This window comes from Artibeus jamaicensis, unplaced genomic scaffold (assembly GCF_021234435.1).
Source record: "Artibeus jamaicensis isolate MK-2021 breed Jamaican fruit bat unplaced genomic scaffold, CSHL_Jam_final contig_60, whole genome shotgun sequence".
Lineage (NCBI taxonomy): Eukaryota > Metazoa > Chordata > Mammalia > Chiroptera > Phyllostomidae > Artibeus > Artibeus jamaicensis.
This window is the reverse complement of record NW_026521900.1, coordinates 10,116,353-10,135,684: the sequence shown is the minus strand read 5'-3', so window position 1 is coordinate 10,135,684 and position 19,332 is coordinate 10,116,353. Positions and strand designations below refer to the sequence as shown.

At 49.4% G+C, this 19,332-nt stretch overlaps 1 protein-coding gene across 1 annotated transcript; it reads right to left on the bottom strand.

Annotated features, from left to right (window-relative positions):
- Positions 1-348: 348 nt before the first annotated feature.
- UBA1 (ubiquitin like modifier activating enzyme 1) lies at positions 349-17,144 on the bottom strand. Its single transcript, XM_037160234.2, has 26 exons — positions 16,929-17,144; positions 12,639-12,755; positions 12,422-12,480; positions 12,151-12,319; positions 11,925-12,059; positions 10,869-10,975; positions 10,532-10,622; positions 10,289-10,421; positions 9,682-9,779; positions 9,441-9,587; positions 9,136-9,312; positions 8,902-9,006; positions 8,734-8,814; positions 8,295-8,450; positions 6,723-6,888; positions 6,413-6,609; positions 5,700-5,764; positions 5,263-5,458; positions 4,455-4,529; positions 4,152-4,341; positions 2,590-2,678; positions 2,231-2,323; positions 1,912-2,103; positions 996-1,097; positions 795-895; positions 349-658 (listed from the first exon to the last, which is right to left on the bottom strand). The coding sequence occupies exons 2-26, from the start codon at positions 12,753-12,755 to the stop codon at positions 523-525; spliced, it is 3,177 nt and encodes a 1,058-aa protein (XP_037016129.2). The 5' UTR covers positions 16,929-17,144; the 3' UTR covers positions 349-522.
- Between the last annotated feature and the right edge of the window lie 2,188 nt (positions 17,145-19,332).

The following is a 19,332-nucleotide window of genomic DNA, read 5'->3' as shown; positions in this document are numbered from 1 at the left end:
GCTTGTCCAGGGTCTGAGTGCTTTGAGCTAGGTGGGAAGGGATCTGCCCCAAGGATGTAAGCCACATTGTCCCAGTATCAATATGGGAGTGTGTTAGGAGATGGAGGAGGCAGAACTGGAATCCAGTTCAAAAAAATTGGACCCAGGTATCTGTTCTTTATGGCCTCATTTCTATAGTGCCTCTACTTCTTTCCTGAACAGGGTAGGCTGGAGGAGTAACAATTTCCACATTTTCTCTTCCCAGGAAACTGGCATCTGGGGTAGGGCTGAGCTCTTTGGGTTACCATCTCAACCAGACAGCCCCAGGAAATCCCTTCCTGCCCTGGAGCCAGCAGCGCATGCCACGTCTGCATTAATAACTCTTTATTGGGATTCAAGGTTCTGAACAAGGTAGGAAGCAGTGGCAAGAGGGGTTCAGGTAGGGGGATAAAGATGGAAAACCAGACTTGGCTAGCTGGACCACTGCCAGAGGTCAAATGGGAAACCTGGGGTAGAACGGCTCTGGAGAAAGGGGGCTGGGGGTCAGCGGATGGTGTATCGTACGTAGGGGACCTCAACGTCTTCGCCGCTCTCGTCGTTGCAACACAGCTCAAGCACCAGTGCCCGCACATGGCGGCCCAGCTTTCGCTTCGACACACGGCTTACGATCTCTGTCATCCTGGGGGCAGGGGAGCAGAACGTCAGGGAGGCAGAAAGTGAGAGAGGAAAGACAGATGGGTGGGGGCACAGGTGGTGAAGGGTGGTGAACAGGAGTGGGATAGCTGCCAGCTGAGGCTCCCTGACACCCAACTCACGGCTGATCCAACCGCTCCTTGAGTTTGGCGGCTGGCATGAAGAAGGAGTAGAGCATAGACACACCCTGGGACAGCATGGTGATCTCCAATTTATGTTCTTTCTGGAGAAGGGAAGAGGGATGGCAGTGTCACGGGGGCAGACAGGCCAGTCACAAGCACACTCCGCCTTCATGTGGGGTGAGAATGAGGAAGGGGCCTCACCTTAAAGTAGTCAAGGAACTGTTTGAGGGTCATCTCCTCACCATTGGGCTGCAGCCCCTGTACCTCAAAGCGATCCCACAATGTCCACTCTTGGTTATAGTACTGCAGGACAAGGAAAAGACCAGTGTGATGGGGGCCACCAGATCATCTGGCCCTGTCACTCTTCCTCCTCGACTCATGCAGAGACATGCTAAGCAAGATCACAAGCCTCTTTTGTCCAAAACTCTCCTGTGGCTTCCACCTCACATCCTGAGTAAGCACTGAAACCTCACTGCAATCCTACTCTTTACTCCTTCCTCACTCACTCTGCTCTAGCAACATCTTTCTCAAACATACCACACAGGCACACTCCTACCCTTCCTTTCAGAGACTGGGCTTTCCGTTTGAAATGCCCCCCTCCACCCGCTAGAAGACTGCACGGTCTTTCTCTTCGCCTCCTCCAAGTTTGGACTCAAATATAATCTTTTCAGCAAGGTCATTTGTGATCATCCTACATTTTAAAATCTCAAATCCATCCCCTTGCCACCTGGTACTCTCAAGTCTGCCTTATACTGCTTGTTTTTTTTGGGGGGGGGTTGCTCACTAAAAACTTGAGTGAATTAATAAAGCAAGCACAAGAACTTAGTAGTACTAAGTACCTAATAAATGTTGGTTGCTATTATTGTACAATTCTTAACAATCTCCCAGGGCACAATTCAAATATCCTATCTTTTCTGAGAGCTTCCACAGGGAGAACAAAACCTGTCCTTAGCAACACAGAAGGTACTAAAAAAATATGATGAGTAAATGAATAAGTGGTACACAAAATGAATAAGTACACAATGACAGAAACCTTCACCTGGTGAAAGCCTATGAAGCAAACTACAGCCAGCTCTACCCCACCCACAAGCCTACCTCCCCTGATGCAGGACCTTACCTGGTGACGGGGTGCGGCAATAGGTTCAGAGAAGCCAAAGAAAGGCAGAGCCAAGTTGAGGAAACCATTCTTGTAGGAGTCAAGCCGTCGGTGCCCCTGAACCACTTTGTATAGCTCCAGACACACAAGGCCAACCACAGCTGCTGTGGTCGTGGCAATGGCTGGGATGATCTTCCCAGCAATCAGCTTGCTCTGTAGGGTAGGAGAAATCAAGGAAGACAGTAGTTGAGGAGGAAAAGGTTCCCAGTATACAGAATGGATGAAATATGGGGAACTCAAGCCTGGGAGGGGGTGAAATGTCAAGTCTAGATGCCCTCACCTTGTGCCGGTCTGCAGGGGGAATGTCGTAATTCTCTGCCCGGAGGTTGGATGCAGCCACAATGAAATCCATATGGAAGTTGGTGTCATCATCCTTTTATGGTTGGGGGAGGATGGGAAGATAATGAGAGGACCAGAGGAATAGGATTACTGGACTTTGGGGACACAGCAATTACCTACTGGGCTCTATCAGATCAGTGACATGGCTGGGAACAACTATTTGTTTGGGGTTACATGGCAAGCCCATGATCCAATCCCTACAAAGACCTGGGGCTACCTCCAGATCCCCAGAGACCTGTTTTGCCCAGCCCATCAGTACTTAGCCCACCCCCCTGCCTGCCCAGAGTCCCCACCCAGTACCTTCTCAAAGTCAATGGGGTACATCTTGAACCCAGGGAGCTTTTCTGGACTGGGCAGTGTGGCCTTGAGCTCCTCTAGACGGCTGTCATCTGCAAAAAGAAAGGACCAACAGCCCTTTAGATCCCAGGCCAGGGTCTGAGGTGAAAACAGAAGCCCAGGTTGGGGCAAAAGGTATTCAGAAAGAAAAAAGATTTGAAAAGGAAAGCCATCCTCAGAGGAAGGGCAAGATGGAGAAGTAAGGCAAGGCAACAGGCACAAACCTGAAGACAAGAAGTGAAGGGATATCAAGAGTTACCTCTGGAGACACTATGGAACTGAAATGAAGACACTAGGAGAAAGTGGAGACAGAGAGATCCAGGTGGGAGAACTGGAAGTCTTGGGGACAATGATGTACGGAGATGGGAAACATGGAGGAGGACGTGGGGGGAGGAGGATATGGGGGAAGGAGGAATGAAAAAGATACATGGAGAAGAAATTGGGGAGAAATATACAGACATGGATATAGAAGAAAAATATAGAAGGAGAGAGAAAACATGAAAAGGGGAGAACAGGAGCAAAGAGAGATTGAGACAGGTGGGAGATTTTAGATGCATTTTACATTTATATATACACATATGAGAAGAGAAAGGAAATACATGCATAAAAAATGAGGGAAAGGAAAGATGGGAAAAATATATACAGAAGGGAACATGTGGGGTAGATATTTGGGAAGGAAAATGAGGAGATAAGAGACAGGTGAAGACATATGGAGAGGAAGTGGGGGAGATGGAAGGGAAACAGAGGGAGAGTAACACAGCTGCAGATGCATTACCTATGGAGGAAGAGAGCTGAAAAGGAAAGGTACGTAGATAAATACACCGACTAAGGGTCAGAAAACTAAGGCTCCATGAGCCATATTCAGCCTGCCACCTGTTTTATAAACAAAATTTTGTGGGAACAAAGCTATGTTCACTCATTTACATGTGTATTGCTGCTTTCGCGTTTCAACTGCAGAGATGATAGCTGCAAACATTATGTGGCCTGCAAAACCTAAGAGAGTTACTATCTGGCCCTTTATCCTTGATACATAGCATAAACTGAAGGAAAGACATGGAGAGAGGTGGGGGGTATGGGGAGAGATGAGGAAGGAGTGTTTAGAGAGAAGGAAAATCATATGGAGAGCAACATGAGGGTGAATACACACGAAGAGGAACATGGGGGAAGGAAGATAGAGGCAGATAACAAGGGACAAAGACCACTGATGGAGATCATATCCTCCCAAATAAACAGACCAAGAAAAAACAGAGAACGTTTTTTTCAATGCAGATATGCATGGAGCAAGAGAAACAAACAGCTAGTTCTGAGAACTACAGAGTGGGAAGGGAAAGGGAGTGAGTTGAAGGAGAGAATTTGCCCTAACCAAACCTCTTCATTTCAGAGGAAGGGAGGGCCTAAGGAAGGCGTGGGGGGAGCTCAGGATTGGAGTCAGGGCACAGCCAGGGACAGAAGACTGGTGGGGAGGCTGAGCTGGGCAGGGGACAAGTGAGGTGGTAACTCCTGGCTGAATAGCCATAAATGCTCACCAACAGAAGCACTGGCGCTCTGCAGCTCCTGGTCAGAGACATGGATCTTTACACCAGACTTGGGGGTGAACTCAGGGACCTGAATAGCCTGTAAGAGTGCGGCCACCGCAGCTCGGTCCTGAGAGCCTATCAGCCCATAGGTCTGGGCAAACAGGTTAGCGGCAGCCATCACGTAGTCCAAATGCAAGGGCTGGAAGAAAGCAGAGCCAGAGGGGGAGCACATCAGCCCTCACCTGGGAAGCCTCTACCTCCTTCCCACCTACTCACCCACTGACTCTAGGAGACCCTAGAGAGAAGACTTACGTTGTTGACATCAAAGGTGAGTGGGTGTGGACAGCGTTTGGGCCCAGACCAGAATGGAGCTCCTGAGCTTGTGAGCTAAGGGAATAGAGAAGTTTCTGAGGTACAGGACCTACCTGAGAGTGAAGGCCTAACAATCCTAACTCCTCACCCTGGCCCTGGATGGACCCTGACTCACTACAGCTGGCACTGACAGAAGGCTGGGGTTAATAATGAAAGATCCAGACTACAGGGTACTAGAGACGGAAGTTCTGATGCCAGGCTGAAGCAAGGACCTCACTGAGAAAAAACTACCAACAATTCCTAGGCACATGGTTTGTGCAAGACACACAGCCATTCAACGAACTTTTATAGACTGCCAAGCACTATACAAACGTAGTGTTAGTAAATACCACTAAATCCTCACAAAAATCCCTATAAAGTACTATTATCTCTATCTCTCTGAGGAGGAAACTGAGGTGCAAAGAGAAGTTATGTGAGTTTCGAAGTTATGTGAGTTTCCCAAGTGCAAATGGAGCTGGGATTTGAATCCACACTGATTACTGTTCTCTTAACTCCAAATTTCTTCCCCATAATCCTTATAGCCCTGGAAATCCACATGACTCAGCCCACAACACGAGTAAGGGAAGCAAAGTCTCCTGATCCAAGGAGAGGGGATGGGAAAAGCAAGTCAGACTTCATCATTCTTCTGAGATGAATGATGTCTCCTATGTCTCGGAGTACCTGCCACAGCTTGACTAATTTCTAGGAGGAGCCCACAGCAAGTTCCTGTTTCATATTCTGCGAAATGGACCTGGAAAGTGGGCATTACCTGGTCAGGAGGGAAGTTGTGCAGTAGCTGCCGGATGTTGTTAGAGTACTGGGTGTGCCAGTGGTGGCAGGCCCAGGTCACACAGTCAGCCCAGGTCTGTGGCCGCTGCAGCACCAGGCTGCGCTGCACAGCCTCCAGCACCTCCAAGGGTTGGGTGCCCGCCAGCCGCAGGGTCCGCTCCACAAACTTGGGGTCTCTATCAGGAATTGGAGTGGTCAGAGGCAGGATTACATAGTGGCCCCAAGAGTGGGCTCCAGGACAACCCCCCTTTCCCCATGGAAAGCTAGTCTTGACGCCAAGTGTTATGAGGCCCAAACATTCATGGATTCATTTGAAGTTTGCCTACTGCTGGGAGTTACAGTAGTAAGAAAAGCAGATAGGATGGATGCCTTGCCTGGCAGGCAGGGGATGGGGCAAAGGGGCATCTGGTTGCTTACGTGAGGTATTGGTTGACATTTTCTGCTGGCTGTTTAAAGAGACCTTCAAACTCATCCCGAGCCCACTGCAGAGAGAGCAAACAAATTACATGGAGATGAATAAATCTAATAAAAAATACAACTGCTCTGAGGTAAGGGATGTCTGTTAAATACTGCTCCTAACCTTCCCCACTCCCCAACCCCAGCATCAATTTAAAAACCAATGAACTTGATCTGAGCAATGGTAACATTAGTGAATGTGTGAAAAAAATTATTCTTAACCTCTGTGTACTTCACTTGGTGTCACGTCCCAATACAAAGGTCGAGAGACCTTTTATGTAGAAACACATACTCCCTTCACAGAAGCATACTGAAGTATTAGGGAGTGGTGTGATATCCATGACATACTTCAGCACACACACACACACACACACAAACAAATCAAAGAACGTGTGGCAAAACAGGAACAACTGTTAAATCTAGGTGATGAGTGGTATTTGAGTGTTCACCATACTACTCTTTATACCTGCTTACATGTTGAAAACTTCCCAAAATAAAAGTTAAAACATGAATGAACCATACTAAACACCTAGGCTGCTGGATGGGAAGTGAGAGAGGAAGGTCTGGAGAAAAAGTACATCTTGTACTTAGGCTTGCAACACCTGAAGGTCAGGAGCCCGGATGCTGAAAGGTAGGGTGCCTATTCCCTTCCCTCACCCCTGAAAGCTGATCACCTGCAGGGTGTGCTCAATGGCATTAGGGAAGTTCTTCAGCGTGCAGATGGGGATGGACTTCTCAGGTGGGTCCTGGCTAGAGCTGTATGACTCTGTCAGGAAGGGGATCACCACCTGCACGTTGCCCTTGGTGCCCAGTGTGCCTGATTCCAGCAGTGGTTTACGGTAGTACACGCAGCGGCGGTCCATGTACATGCCTGGGAGTATGAAGGGGGAGGGACATCAGGATAGGACAGAAAGACAGGCACCCCCAACACACATACATACATACACCCCTGCCCTTGACCTCCTCACCCGACTCCAAACTCACGGGCATCCACGTTGTCCAGAGCATTGGCTACACCATCCAGGTTTTGGAAGAAATCATCATCATAGATGCGTTCTGTGTCAGGGCCGACACGGTTCTGGTGGCTTGTCACCATGATATGCGGATTCATCTGGCGCACAGCTGCAGCAGCGGTGTCAGACTTTAACTTCTGGGAGATGAAGGGTAAACAGCTCAGTTATTTGTGCATTCACCCAAAGGACCTCAGGAGGCTCCCTGATTTAACAAAACCAGTCTGTTGACAGTGCCTCATGGGTGGGACTGTAATAAAGTGGCAGGGGTTCAGTGCAAAGGGAAGCAATGGCTGGACAACAGCTGAAGACAAGCTAGCTATCTGGTCTCAGCACTCAGGGTTGAGGATCACCCCCCCCCCAAATAAAAACAGGATCTAAGCGCACGGACAAGCAAGATTCTCTCAAAAGCCTCAAGTCAGGTCCTGTCCCTCCTGTCGTCAGAACCCTACCCCAGCTCCCACCTCCACTGAGGGTAAAAGGAGCTGGCCCCATTTTCTCTAGCTCACCTACTACCCTCTTACCTCTCAATTGTGGCCTGGGTACTCATCTTGGCCTGGAGCACTCTACTACCCCCTCATACCCTCCACGTCTATAGACCCTTCCTCAATCTCTGTGATCGAAACTGCAAATCCACGTCTTGGACCCATCTGATTTTCCTCATTTTTGTTGTTCCTTTGCACCGTACTTACCATGAACTATAAATAATGTTATCCCCCATGGAAGGCTTACCAAATAGATCCCTGTATAACCCAGCTTCTACCTGTGCAGAGAAGAGTGAACCTAGCAGGTATAAAGCACTTTCCAATGAAAGGCCTACCTGCAAGGCTGGCCCTTGGCTGGCATCTGGGGCGTTGGACTTTGGGAGGATTCTCACCATTCCTTACATGGTAAGGATGGCTCTCTGTGCCTAGACTGCTTATGCAAACAACATGGTTTGTGCACAACACCTGCTTTCCTTCCAGAAATGTGGTGCTTGGGTATGTGTCCAGCACAGGGTGCTTACATGTCCAGCCCACAGTAAAAACCCTGGGTGCTGAGTCTCTAACAAGCTTCTCTGGTTGACAACATTTCAAAGGTGTTGTTGCAACTGGCTACCGGGGGAAATAAATGTGTCCTGTGTGACTACATTGGGAAAGAGTTTTTGGAAATTTGTGCCTGGTCTAATCCAGACTTCACCTCCTGTACCTTTCCCTTTGCTGATGTTACTCTGCATCCTTTACTGAAAGAAATCATAGCTGTGAATGTAACTGAGTACACGCTAAGTCCTTTGAGTTCTAGTGTATCACAAACTGGGGGTATATCGGAGGGCCCTCACCACACTGTCCCAATGGCATGGATAAGAAGTAAAAAAAAAAAACAGAGATGAAAACTGGTAGATTCAATGGAAGGGTACTCAATAAATGTTTGTTGAATGCAAAGAAACTGAAGGAAAGAGTTGAAGGAAAGAGCTGAAGGAAAGAAAAAAGCAAAAAGGACTCCCCCCCCCCCAAAAAAGGGAACAAAAGACGGTAGAAAAATGAGATGAAAATGCCCTGCCCCTCACCGTAACATCCCAGGGCCGGAACAGAAACTGTCGGTTCAGATTTGACTTCTCAATGGTGTCCATGTCTGTGACGACAACTTCTCCACCCTTCCCACAACCCAGCCCAATCATGGCGAAGTTCTTGAGTAGCTCACAGCCAATGGCTCCTGCACCAACCTAGGAAGTAGCCAAGAAGAGAGACAGCCTAGTTAATGCAGGTTAGCTTAAAGCCACCAAGCACTCTTCACTCCTCCTAAGGGCAACAGGAGCCTGGATGAGAGTCTAGTGCCACATACTCAAGTCCCAGGGTTAAAACAAATAACCAATCACTTGAGGGAGGCAGCACCAAATGGGGTTAACAGAAGGTTGCATCTCCTGCCTCCTGAGGCAGGAGACCCCAGAAAAGGTAGCCAGAGGCCAGGAGAGGTGAAGGGAGTAGGTGTCTAAGGGGATCACTCACCAGGAAGTACTTCTGCTTGTTCAGCTTCTCTTGCATTTCTGAGCCAAATACAGCTACCTGCCCATCATAACGGTTCTGGCGCTGAGGAATAAGGTAAGAGGCTCAGAGAGGACCCTTGCCAGAAATACACCCCCAGTGGCACCTTTCCTATGTGTCACACTCACATACCGGGAGACACTTGTCCTCTGTGATGGTCCCTCTGTCCTCAGGGAGACACTCCAGGGCATCAAAGTACAGCCACTGCATGATGGGCATGAACTTCCCAGAGCAGGCCTGGAGATTGGGGAGAAAAGGGAAAGTGGTCAGTAGTTAACTGGGGCAAAACACAGAAAGACAGCAAGTGGTGGAGTCAGGGAGGTACTTGGCCTAGCCCCGACCCTGCTATTCTCTATCTGTGCTGACCTTCAAGACCTCCTGGGCAGCCAGGCCCCCAATGAAGGCATTTATGGGTGCCAGATCTCCAGCAGCCACATATGCCAGCTTCCGGATGAGGTCCTCATCCAGGCTTTCCTGCTGCACTCCTGGCAAGGCTCGAGCATTCACAGCCCGGGCTAAGGTCACCAGCTCTGCTGCATCCTCCTGGTGGGGCAGGAGCAACCAAAAGCACAGCTATCAGGCTACAGTGGGGAAGAGTAGACAGGGAGAGAGGCATGCTAGGCTTTCAGTGCCAAGGTCTTCTGCCCTGGCTAGCTCACCCATATACCCACCTCATTGTGGGACCGAGGGGGCTGGCCATGCTGAGCACAGAACTGGTGCAGAGCCTGGAATCCAACATGCAGCTGAGCAGGGCGGGAATACTTGGCGAAGTCCGTCATCACAAATTCGGGCTCTACCAGTGAGGCTAGCAAAGATTTCTGTGTGGGGAAGGGCATCAGAACCAGAAAAGAAGAATGCAGAACCTGGAAATGCCCAGATCCACCCCTAGAGCCCACCACCCTCCACACTCACAAAGCTGATCTTCTTAGGTACTTTGACCTGACTGACGATACCACCACGGATGTAGTCAGAAAAGTTGGAGGTGTCACAGATGCTAAAGGTGTAAGGACCTGGGGGAGACATGGAGGCCATCAGGCTACCCATCCTCCCTAAAACACACAACACCTCCAAGATAAGGAAAAATCCATTCCCAACCCAGCTCAGACATCAGGAGCCCCATTTCTTCTCCACCCCAGGTTCCACTTGGACATCAGAAAAAATTTCCCTTCTGCTGCAGACCCAGCTCCAGGGCCATGAGACCCTGTGTCCCTGGCCCCAAGTCTATACTAGAAGATACTCCTTGCCATCTGTCCCAGTCAGCTCGGACATGAGTGGATCCTCTGATCTGCTCTGTTCAAACACCAGAGACCCTTCCCCCCCAGCAGATACTAGGGACCTATTCTCCCAGAAACAGCTAAGACACGAGATAGCACCTCCCCCACCCCACGCCCACCAGCTGGGGTTGGACCCCCAGGAACTGTTTCTGGTTCCATTCAGACACCCAGGATGTGTCTCCCCTCGCTAAGAGCCCAGGGACACACTTCCTATCTCCCCTGACTTTCCCATGGCCCTAGCTTACCCAGAACTTTGATCTCTATGGGCTGACTTCCGTTGAGTTCAACCATGCCCTGTACTTCTGAAAAGGAGACAAAGTCGCCACTCTCAAACCCATGTCGGGCCTCATCCAGGCAGGTAACCACACCAGGGTTGTCCTGGTTAAAGTAAGAGTGGTCTCAGAGACAAGCTCAGGGTAACAGGAGCAGACAAGGCAGCCTACTATTGCCTATCCACCTGCTAGGATCCCTGAGGCTGCTCTCCTCACCTTGGTGATCATAGAAATCATAGCACTGAGTGGCTGTTCTCCATTGGAGTCAGTGATGATCATTTCCTCTCCAAAATCACAGAAGAGTTGCCTGTGAAGGGGACAACAGGGCTGATGCCCAAGTTCCCATGCCTGGGGGGACTTCATATGTCTTTCAAGACAAATACTTGCTAAGCAAATTCAGCTCATCCCTGCTAATCAGATGGCGTTCATGACACATGGGGAGGTGAACACACAATCTAAAACCCAGGTGGCTAAAGGGGGCTGTGGGCAGTGAGAGCTTGAAGGTCTTGACCTGGGCCTTACGGGGATTAGGGAAATGGGTAGGGGCACTCACCCAAACAGGCCCCGTGTGTCTGCCACCACCAGCTTGATGCCATGACTGTGACAAAACTCACCCACCAGCAGCTGGTCCTCCAGAGGGGTGTTGGTGAGGACCACCACCTGTGGACAGGCAGAGAGGTGGAGGCTCAGGGCATAATAACGGAGGAAGCTTGGTGTGAGGGTTTAGGGAGGCCTGAGGGCTTTGCTCGTTCAGCCCTTTCAGAAACACAAAAATACTGTGTATCTATTATGTATCAGATTCAGAGCCAGGGAAACTCAGTGAAGAGAAACTGAGTACCTAAGAATCCCTAGACCAATGGCAGGCTAGGTAAAGAGGCAGCTGGGAGGAGTCTGATCTGACTCATTCATTTGCCAATACCCACTGCAACCTGCCTGCAACCCTACCATGCCCTGTGAGACACAGAAGAGGTAAACAGTCCCAGCCAAAGTCTGAGCTCAGTCCTACCACACCCACTTGCTCCCAATTCTCAAGACAACGCCTGCTTAGCCACATCCTTGGGACTTTGCTCTCTGCCTGAACTTCCACCCTTCCCCAGGCTGAGCTCCTACCCCCTACCTCAGGGTTCAGCTGCAGTGTGCTCTGGCTGCTGAGACATCCCAGGACAGAATCTCAGTTCCCACAGCTCCTCTTTCTGGCCCAGAGCTTTTATTTAACAAACAACCAGATGGCTCTAATCATGTGCCAACTGCTATTCTAAGTGTTTAGCCCTCGCAAAAACTCTATGAGGTCTGTATTACTATCACTCCTACGAACAGGAAAAAGGCACATGAAATTAAGTGACCACCTGAGGTCATACTAATAGAAGCAGAGTCTCATGCCAAAGCAGTATGGCTCCAGTTTGTGCTCATAACCCTATGCTGTACTATTTCTCTGTCCACATCTTTCCCCACGCCTAAAAAGACGCATCCAGGATCTAAATCTTGCCTTCACCCCCTAACTGCACCCCAGCATGAAATCTGGCACGTAAGACAGTCCCTTAAATATTGGACAAATAAACACACTAGTAATGGGCTCTGAGGACAGGAGGCTGGGCTTTGCTTGAGGTACCTGGAAGCCACTAAGGAAGTCTTCAACAAGAGGGCCAGTATAGGCACTAACAGGCACGTAGCTGTTGAGCTCAGCGAGGCGGGGCTGGGAGACCTCAGCCCGGTTTTTACCAATGTCCTCCTCCCGCAGGTAGAACTGCAAAATAGATTAAGGGATGAAGTGGAGTGGCTATAAAGCCTGGGGGGCTGGTACCTGGGCAGGGAAGAAGGGAGTTAAGAAAAGGTACCTGTGAGGAGAGATCAGACCACTGGGCAATGCCCTGATCATGTAGGGTGACAGCCTTGACCCCACCAAGGATGATGTTTTTGGCAATCTCCACACCTAAGCCCCGCAGGCCTGATACCAGTATGCTGGATGTCTGGAGCCGTTTCATTGCTTCATGGCCCAACACATACCTGCCAGGTTAAGGAGCACGCTGGGTCAGGGCCTGGCCCTCCTGACCACACCCTCTCAGAGCCCCTCCTCCCACTTCTCTGGCCAACCTCAGCCCCACTTACAGCTGCCGGGAATAAAGGCCCTCATCTATGTCTGCTTCATTACCGTTCTTCGCCATTCCCTAGGGATGGAGGGGAAGAATAGCAGATTCAGGGAGACACACGAGAATAGAGTGTGGACACATGGGACAGTGATACAAAAGATATCCCCACCACCCCTCAGTTTCCAGGAAACTGCCCCACTACCCCACCTGCCAGTTTCCAGGAAAAAGATACTCACGTTGGTTGGCAATGAGGGCACTTCAGATAACACAGAGTGGGCAGAAGAACAGTGAGAACCCGGCTTTGGATCAGGCCCAGACACGCGACGTCTCTTGGACAGCGGCGAGCCGGACATCTAGAGGGAAAAAGGTGGGTTAGGTGAGCCTGGAAAACGTGGATGTTTCTGTTGGTTACCGGAGACTGTGGGGGAAGGGAAGACTCAAGAGCTAGCATCTCCGTTTTACAAAAAAGGAGACAAGTACAGAGATGACGTGACTTGCCCAGGGACACACAGCTGTCAGAGCTAAGATCTGAACCCAGGTGGTCTGCCTTACAATCCATGCTGTTGACCACCAGGCCATTCATCTTTCTCCCCAGCCCAGCGTAATGAGGGAGAGGCACTAATCCTGCAGGGCAAAGGAGTGACAAGCAGAATGTGCCTGTGGGAAAGTCAGATGAGGAATGGTGATTCAGGTCAGCCTGCCACTCCTTAACAGATCTTATTTAACCCCTGTGAGCTCAGTTCCCTCACCTGTAAAATTGGGATAATAATAGCACTTACCTACCCCCATGGAGTTATTGGGATAGAACACAGACCATAAAGGCTGGCACAGAGCAGGTGGGCAAGAATGAGCAGCCATTTTCCTCTCCCTTAACCCCGGGGACAGGGGTGAGGGAGAGAAACACGGCATGGACATCCAATAGGGCGGTATGATGGCAGAGAACCCAGTTGCCAGAGGGGCCCAGGAAGGAGCCCAATACCCCCTCCCACCCCAGCCCTGGGAGACACCTAGGCCAACAAAAAGTGGCAGGGAGAGAGAAGATGCTCACCTCCCAAGCTTTCATCTGCATGTGGAGTCCCTTAAGCATATTAACAATAATGGTAAGTGTTAAGAGTACCCCCCTGGGACAAATGTCATACTTTATGAGCCTTGCCTCACTTTGTAGTCAGGGCACTCCCATGGAGTTGTAACTACTATTGATAACATTCCCCAACTCACACTGAAGGAAAAAATTAACTTAGGGACGTGTGGTGACTTGGCTAAGGTTCCCAGAGTGTGACCAAGCTGGGCCCGGAGCAGGGATCTGCTGTGCCTGAAGCCCAGGCTGCCTTGTAGTGTGATCAGGTGTCATCACCTCAGTGGTCCTGACCCTGCAAGGCAGGGTTGAGCATCCCTGCCAGACAAATGAGAAAACTGAGTTTAAAGGCCAAGTGAACTTGCCAAGGGTCACACACTAATCCCAGAGTCAAAACAATACAGACTGCTATGGAACTGAAATCTGGTGACTGGATCCAGATGCTGGGGAATCATTTACCCTCACCCCTAATGCCCCTCAAGGCCTCAGTTCTACTGAGCCCATTCTAATACCCAATTACACGGAGCATTCCCACTGTACCTAAGATTCCATCTTGGCACCTGTTACACTCTAGTGCTAGGCAAGATGACAGGAGCTTCCTATCTATGAAGGACTTATTGCCTGTTAGTCACAGAGTCAAAGGCTTTGTCTAATACTAATGCCCACAGACTCAATAACCTTATGGCCATATTACAAAGAAAACAAAGGCCCAGGGAAGTACAGTCACTTGCCCGGAGCTTGCAGAACTGTTTGCCAAATGTTTCCTGGGGGAATAGAGTCAGGACCCAGCTCAGGGCCGAGAGCCCAGTGCTAAGGGATGAGAGAGCAGGAAGGAGAACCCAGGAGGCACAAGGCTGGCTAGGGCCAGAGTCAGCCAGCTGTATTACTAGAAATGCTAAGAACCAACCAAGGTAGGAAGAGACTTGGCAAATTAGGGAAACAAAGACAAATTATACTTTCCCATTTTCTGACTCTTTGACCTGGGTAAGGATCTCATGTCCTCAGAACCTCATTTTCTCCAAAAGAAGGGACAAATGGAACTATCCTCAAGGGGCTATTGAAAAGGTTAACAAAAATCAAGGTCTGTAGTCATAACTCAGAGATCTGAGGACATAAGTTCCTCACTGGGCACATAGTGGCCTCCATTACTCATCTCCTTGTCTCGTCACTGGTTTGCTTGTTTGGGATACATCATCTCCCCACTCCTAAATCAGAGATGATCCCAGGCCAGAATGATCTTTAATTTCTTCATCTTTTACCTCTGGACCCCTACCTAGTGCTGGCAGCAAGGTTTTGGTTAATTGTTCAAGAGCAAATTTCAGTTGCAGAGGTTTGAAACAGGCCAATATGAAGAGAAGCAGAAGGGTCTAGGGCAGAAACCCCAGAGAGGAGTCAAGATCACCCACCCCCAGCACAAAACCAATACCCTCCCCCCCTTAACATATGCTCAAGTTCCAATCAGAACACAAATACTATCAACTCTTCAGCAAAGCTGAACTGGGGGCTTAGAGTTTCAGAACTTGCCTGAGGTCTCCAAATTGGTGATTCTGAAGCCTGAACATTCTGTACCACCCAAACCAAAGAAGTTTTGAGGTAGGAGTCCTGGAGCAGGTTTGAGAGGGCAGGCACATGGTCAGGTTATTAGGATGGAGAACCTAGAGCAGGGGATGCTGGGACCTGTCAAGCCTCCTAGAAGGGATTAACTGAGAAGTCCCTAGGAATAGAAAAGAGGAGTCAGGAGGCAGTCGTCGAAATCCAGGCGCTTTAGGGTGGGAAAGGAGATGGTAGAAGCCATGTGGGACAGGTGGGGTGGACCGGGGAAGGGTGATTAAAATTCAAAATTTTGGAAAGAAATCTTTTGGGAAAGGCCAGGAAATGCCAATGGAGGCCTCCAGAGGCTGAAAAGAGGTAGGAGGGCAGTTGCTGGGCCCCATAGAACCTTTAAAGGGAATGGATAGGGAATTGTAGGGCCCAAGGAGGCTGCATTAAGACCTCCGGTCTGGGGGGAGGGGTATTCTCCATCAGGAGAATGCTGGGGCCCTGAGGGTCTCTTGGGCCAGGCAGATGCTGATGGCAGAGAGGAATCTTTGATCAAAAAAAGGGACTTGCGAAGGAAAAAAAAAAAGGACTTGCAAGGGGAGAGGTATTTCTGACACCTACGTCAGAGTCCCAAGAGGCTACGAGGGTGGATGCTGAGGTCCAGGGCTTTCTACTAGAGCACAAAGGCCTTGTTTTGATCTCACTGGTATAGGCTAGGGACTGTAGCTTCTCCGAAATGATGGAAAGGGGAGGCTAAGCCCAGACAATTCTAGGTCCCAAAAGTTCAGTAAGGAGATACAGATTAATTTACCAAGTGGGCTTGGGTTTCTCTGACCAACTGTGCAGGATCCTACGGAAGCTTGGAGGGTAGAAGCTGAGAAGGGGCTTTTGTACTCTGATGGAGGACAACTGCGACTGCTGGGGGAAGAGACATCTGACAATGATGTTGGGGACCTCTGGCTGAAGGCGGTGTAGACCTTGAAAAGCTCTGAAGGCAGATTCTGAAGCCTGATGTGAAGGGATCTGTGAGAAAAGCTGGAACCCTGGTTGGCTTCTGAAAGCAGAGGTTGAGTGAAGGGTGGGGTTTGAGAGGCAAATAAATCTCTGGATGACGAGGCCTAGGATCCAACAGGGTCTACGGGGAAAGAGGCTGGCAAGGGGATTTCTGATGGAGGATTATGTGCTCAAACAGTTCTTCTCTGGTGCCTGGTCCCCTGGGTGGTTCTGAGGGAAGATACTGAAGGTTAGGTGTATCTCATGGGGGAGATGCTGTGGCCTGTAAGGGGTAGTCTGAAGAAAATACTGGGACCATGAAAAAAGAGACATCCCTTTATAGCAGAGACAGTCTCTAGGAGCAGATTCTAGATATTGAAAGGAGTCTCTAAAGGTAAGTGCCTTAAAGGTATTTGAATAGAAGTGCTGGGCCCAGGATGGGTTTGGGAAACCTGAGATGTAGGGGGCCAGTCTTTTAGGGGAGCCAGGCCCAAATGGCCTTTTATAGGATTTAATCTCCTTGGAAGCTCTGAAGGCAGGTGCTCTGTGTGTGTGTGTGTGTGTGTGTGTGTGTGTGTGTGTGTGTGTTGGGGTGCCTGAAGGAAGATGCTAGAGTCTCAGAAATGAACAAAAGCCTGTGAACCCTCCTTCTCCAGAGCCTGGACCCTCTTGGAAACTGTGAGGGCAAATACCGAGAGGGGCTAGGGGTGCATAAAGGGAGATGCAAGAGAGGGTCTTTAATACTTGGTTGATCCCTGAGGGGAAATGTCAACCCCACCAAGATGTGCACCCCCCCACCGATCCCCATAGTCCCAGTCACCACAGCCCACCCTGTCATCAGCCTGGCCCCGTGCTGACCCTGCCTCCTCCAATGCACCCTGAACCCTCTGCCAAGGTGCTGAGAACAGTCATTCCTTACCAATGCCGGTTCCCCGGGTCGCGCCGCCGCCAACTCCTCTAGGAGCCGAAGCCAAGCTCGGCCACCGCCCTCCTCCTTTTCCTCCTCCCTGCTCTCTGGGCTGCTGAGTTGCTGCTGCCTAAGCTGCCTTCTCCTCCCCTGGCCGTAGTGGTTGTTCTTGTCCCAGCCACCTCCTTTACACAACCGCCGACACAAGATGGCGGCCGCTGAGCGCGAGGCCGGAACAAAACCTTGGGCCCCACCCCCAGAACCCGGATGCAAGCAGACCTCGCCCATTGTGGTCCCGGACAGTCTGATTCATCCAGAAAGGAATAGCTCCACCTGGTGGCTACTAAGGCACTAGCTAGGAAAACAGGTAAAAACAGGCCACACCTCATGGAACCTGAATAATGAATGTATCTTCGCAGCCAAGCTACCATGGAAACTAAGAAAGGGCATCAAGCCCACACATCCTGGTCATGAATTAGGCATGAGGCCGGGTGGTTGGCTGACTAACACCCAGCAACCAAAAAGCCAATGTTAAAACATGGAAGCCACACTCCACTGTCATGAATAATGAATAATCTTACAGCCAGAACCCAAGGAAACCAAGGCCACATCTTTCATGAATAATGCAGAAATCTTGGTGGGCTGGAATAAAAGAGGCAGACGCACCTCCCACTGCATATAATATCCTGCAAGCAGGGAAATGGGGGTACTTCAGGGAAAATACATTCCCCCACCCCCACTCATGAATAATGAGTAATGATGCTGAAGCAACTCAACCTGGAAACTCGGGGAGGTCAAGAGAGGTCCCACTCACTTATCATGAGTTATGCATGAGACTGGATGGAGAGCCTTGCCTAGCAGGGGTGTCCGACCTGCAGCCCACGGGCCACATGTGGCGCAGGATGGCTATGAATGTGGCCCAACACAAAATCATAAATTTACTTTAAAATTTTTTTTTAAAATTTTGTGTCATAATGCATTTAATCTGTGGCCCAAGACAACTCTTCTTCTTCCAGTTTGGCCCAGAGATGCTAAAAGAGTGGACACTCCTGGATTAGTTACTCCAGCCAGGGCAACATGGCCATGCCTGGTCATGAGTAATTCCAGACCTAACCACGGAGTCACAGGGAAAAAACCCAGGAGAAGTGTAGTTGCCTCCTCCCCATCCCTGACTGACTGCATGTAAACCAGGGCTGTGTTGGTCCAACCAAACCCAGACTCACTACATGCCTTTGACAGGTGCCTCAGTCTCCACAGTTGTAAAACAACTGGATAGTAATCTACCTCATAAAGGCAATATGTGTTATCAAAATCAGAGAATATGAATTATGAGCAGCGCTGGCATAGGACACTATTATATTTTTAAACATCACATATTAACACAAAGGTAATATGTAAACATGTTTATGTTAATATAAAGTCAGTTGTGGGTGGGTAAGGGTATGTCCAGTCACTGAAGAAACCCCCAACTTGGGACATTATTCTAAAAATAATGCCTTGCCCTGGCCAGAGTGGCTCAACGGGTTGGAGCATTGCCTTGTAAAAAGAAAGGTTTCAGGCTTGAACCCTAGTCAGAGTACATTCCCTGTTAAATCTGGAACATGCCCTGTTCAAACCACCAATTGATGTTTCCCTCTCTCTCTCTCTCTCTCTCTCTCTCAAAGCAATGAAAAAAATGTCCTCAAGTAAGGACTTAAAAAATTACAAATATAATAATGCCTAAAACACCCTCATAGAAGGATACTGGAAAGGTAAGGCCACCAATATCCATTAAATAGGTAGGACAGACTACCAGATCACCAGAGATAAACCCCAGTCACACAATAAGCACTCCAAACTCTGTCAAATAACAGTAGATCCCATTAATAGATATGGTGGCTCCTGTGGTGTTTCCTTTCCGTGCATTGTGCCACTGATCTCTAGAACGCAGAGCAGGAAATCAGTTCCTTCTGGTGCTTAATGTCTCCGCTCAAAGGTGACCTCCTAAGAGAGTTCTTAAACCCTCACAGAAAGCATTCCCACCAACCGACGACTGGGATGAATAGCCGTGTAACTCAGGGCCAGACACTTCACTTCTCTAGCCACTGTTTCTCCACCCATAAAATGAGGATGGTAACCTACCTTGTGACAGAGTCTAGAACAGTGCCTGGCATGTAGTGCTGTATGACTAACATTAGTAGTAGTACCATTAAATTGGGGGAGGGGATTATAGCATTTGATTAAGACTATAGACTCAGGAACTAGACAGGCTAGATTTGAATGCTTGCTCAGCCACTCACTGACAGTAACCGTAGGCAAATTACTCTCCTGGTGTCCCAGTTTCCTCAGCTATAAAAGGGGGTAATAATAAGCTACTTCCTAGTAGTGCTGTTGTGGGGATTAGATGAGCTAATAAAGTGTTAAATGAGTGTAAACT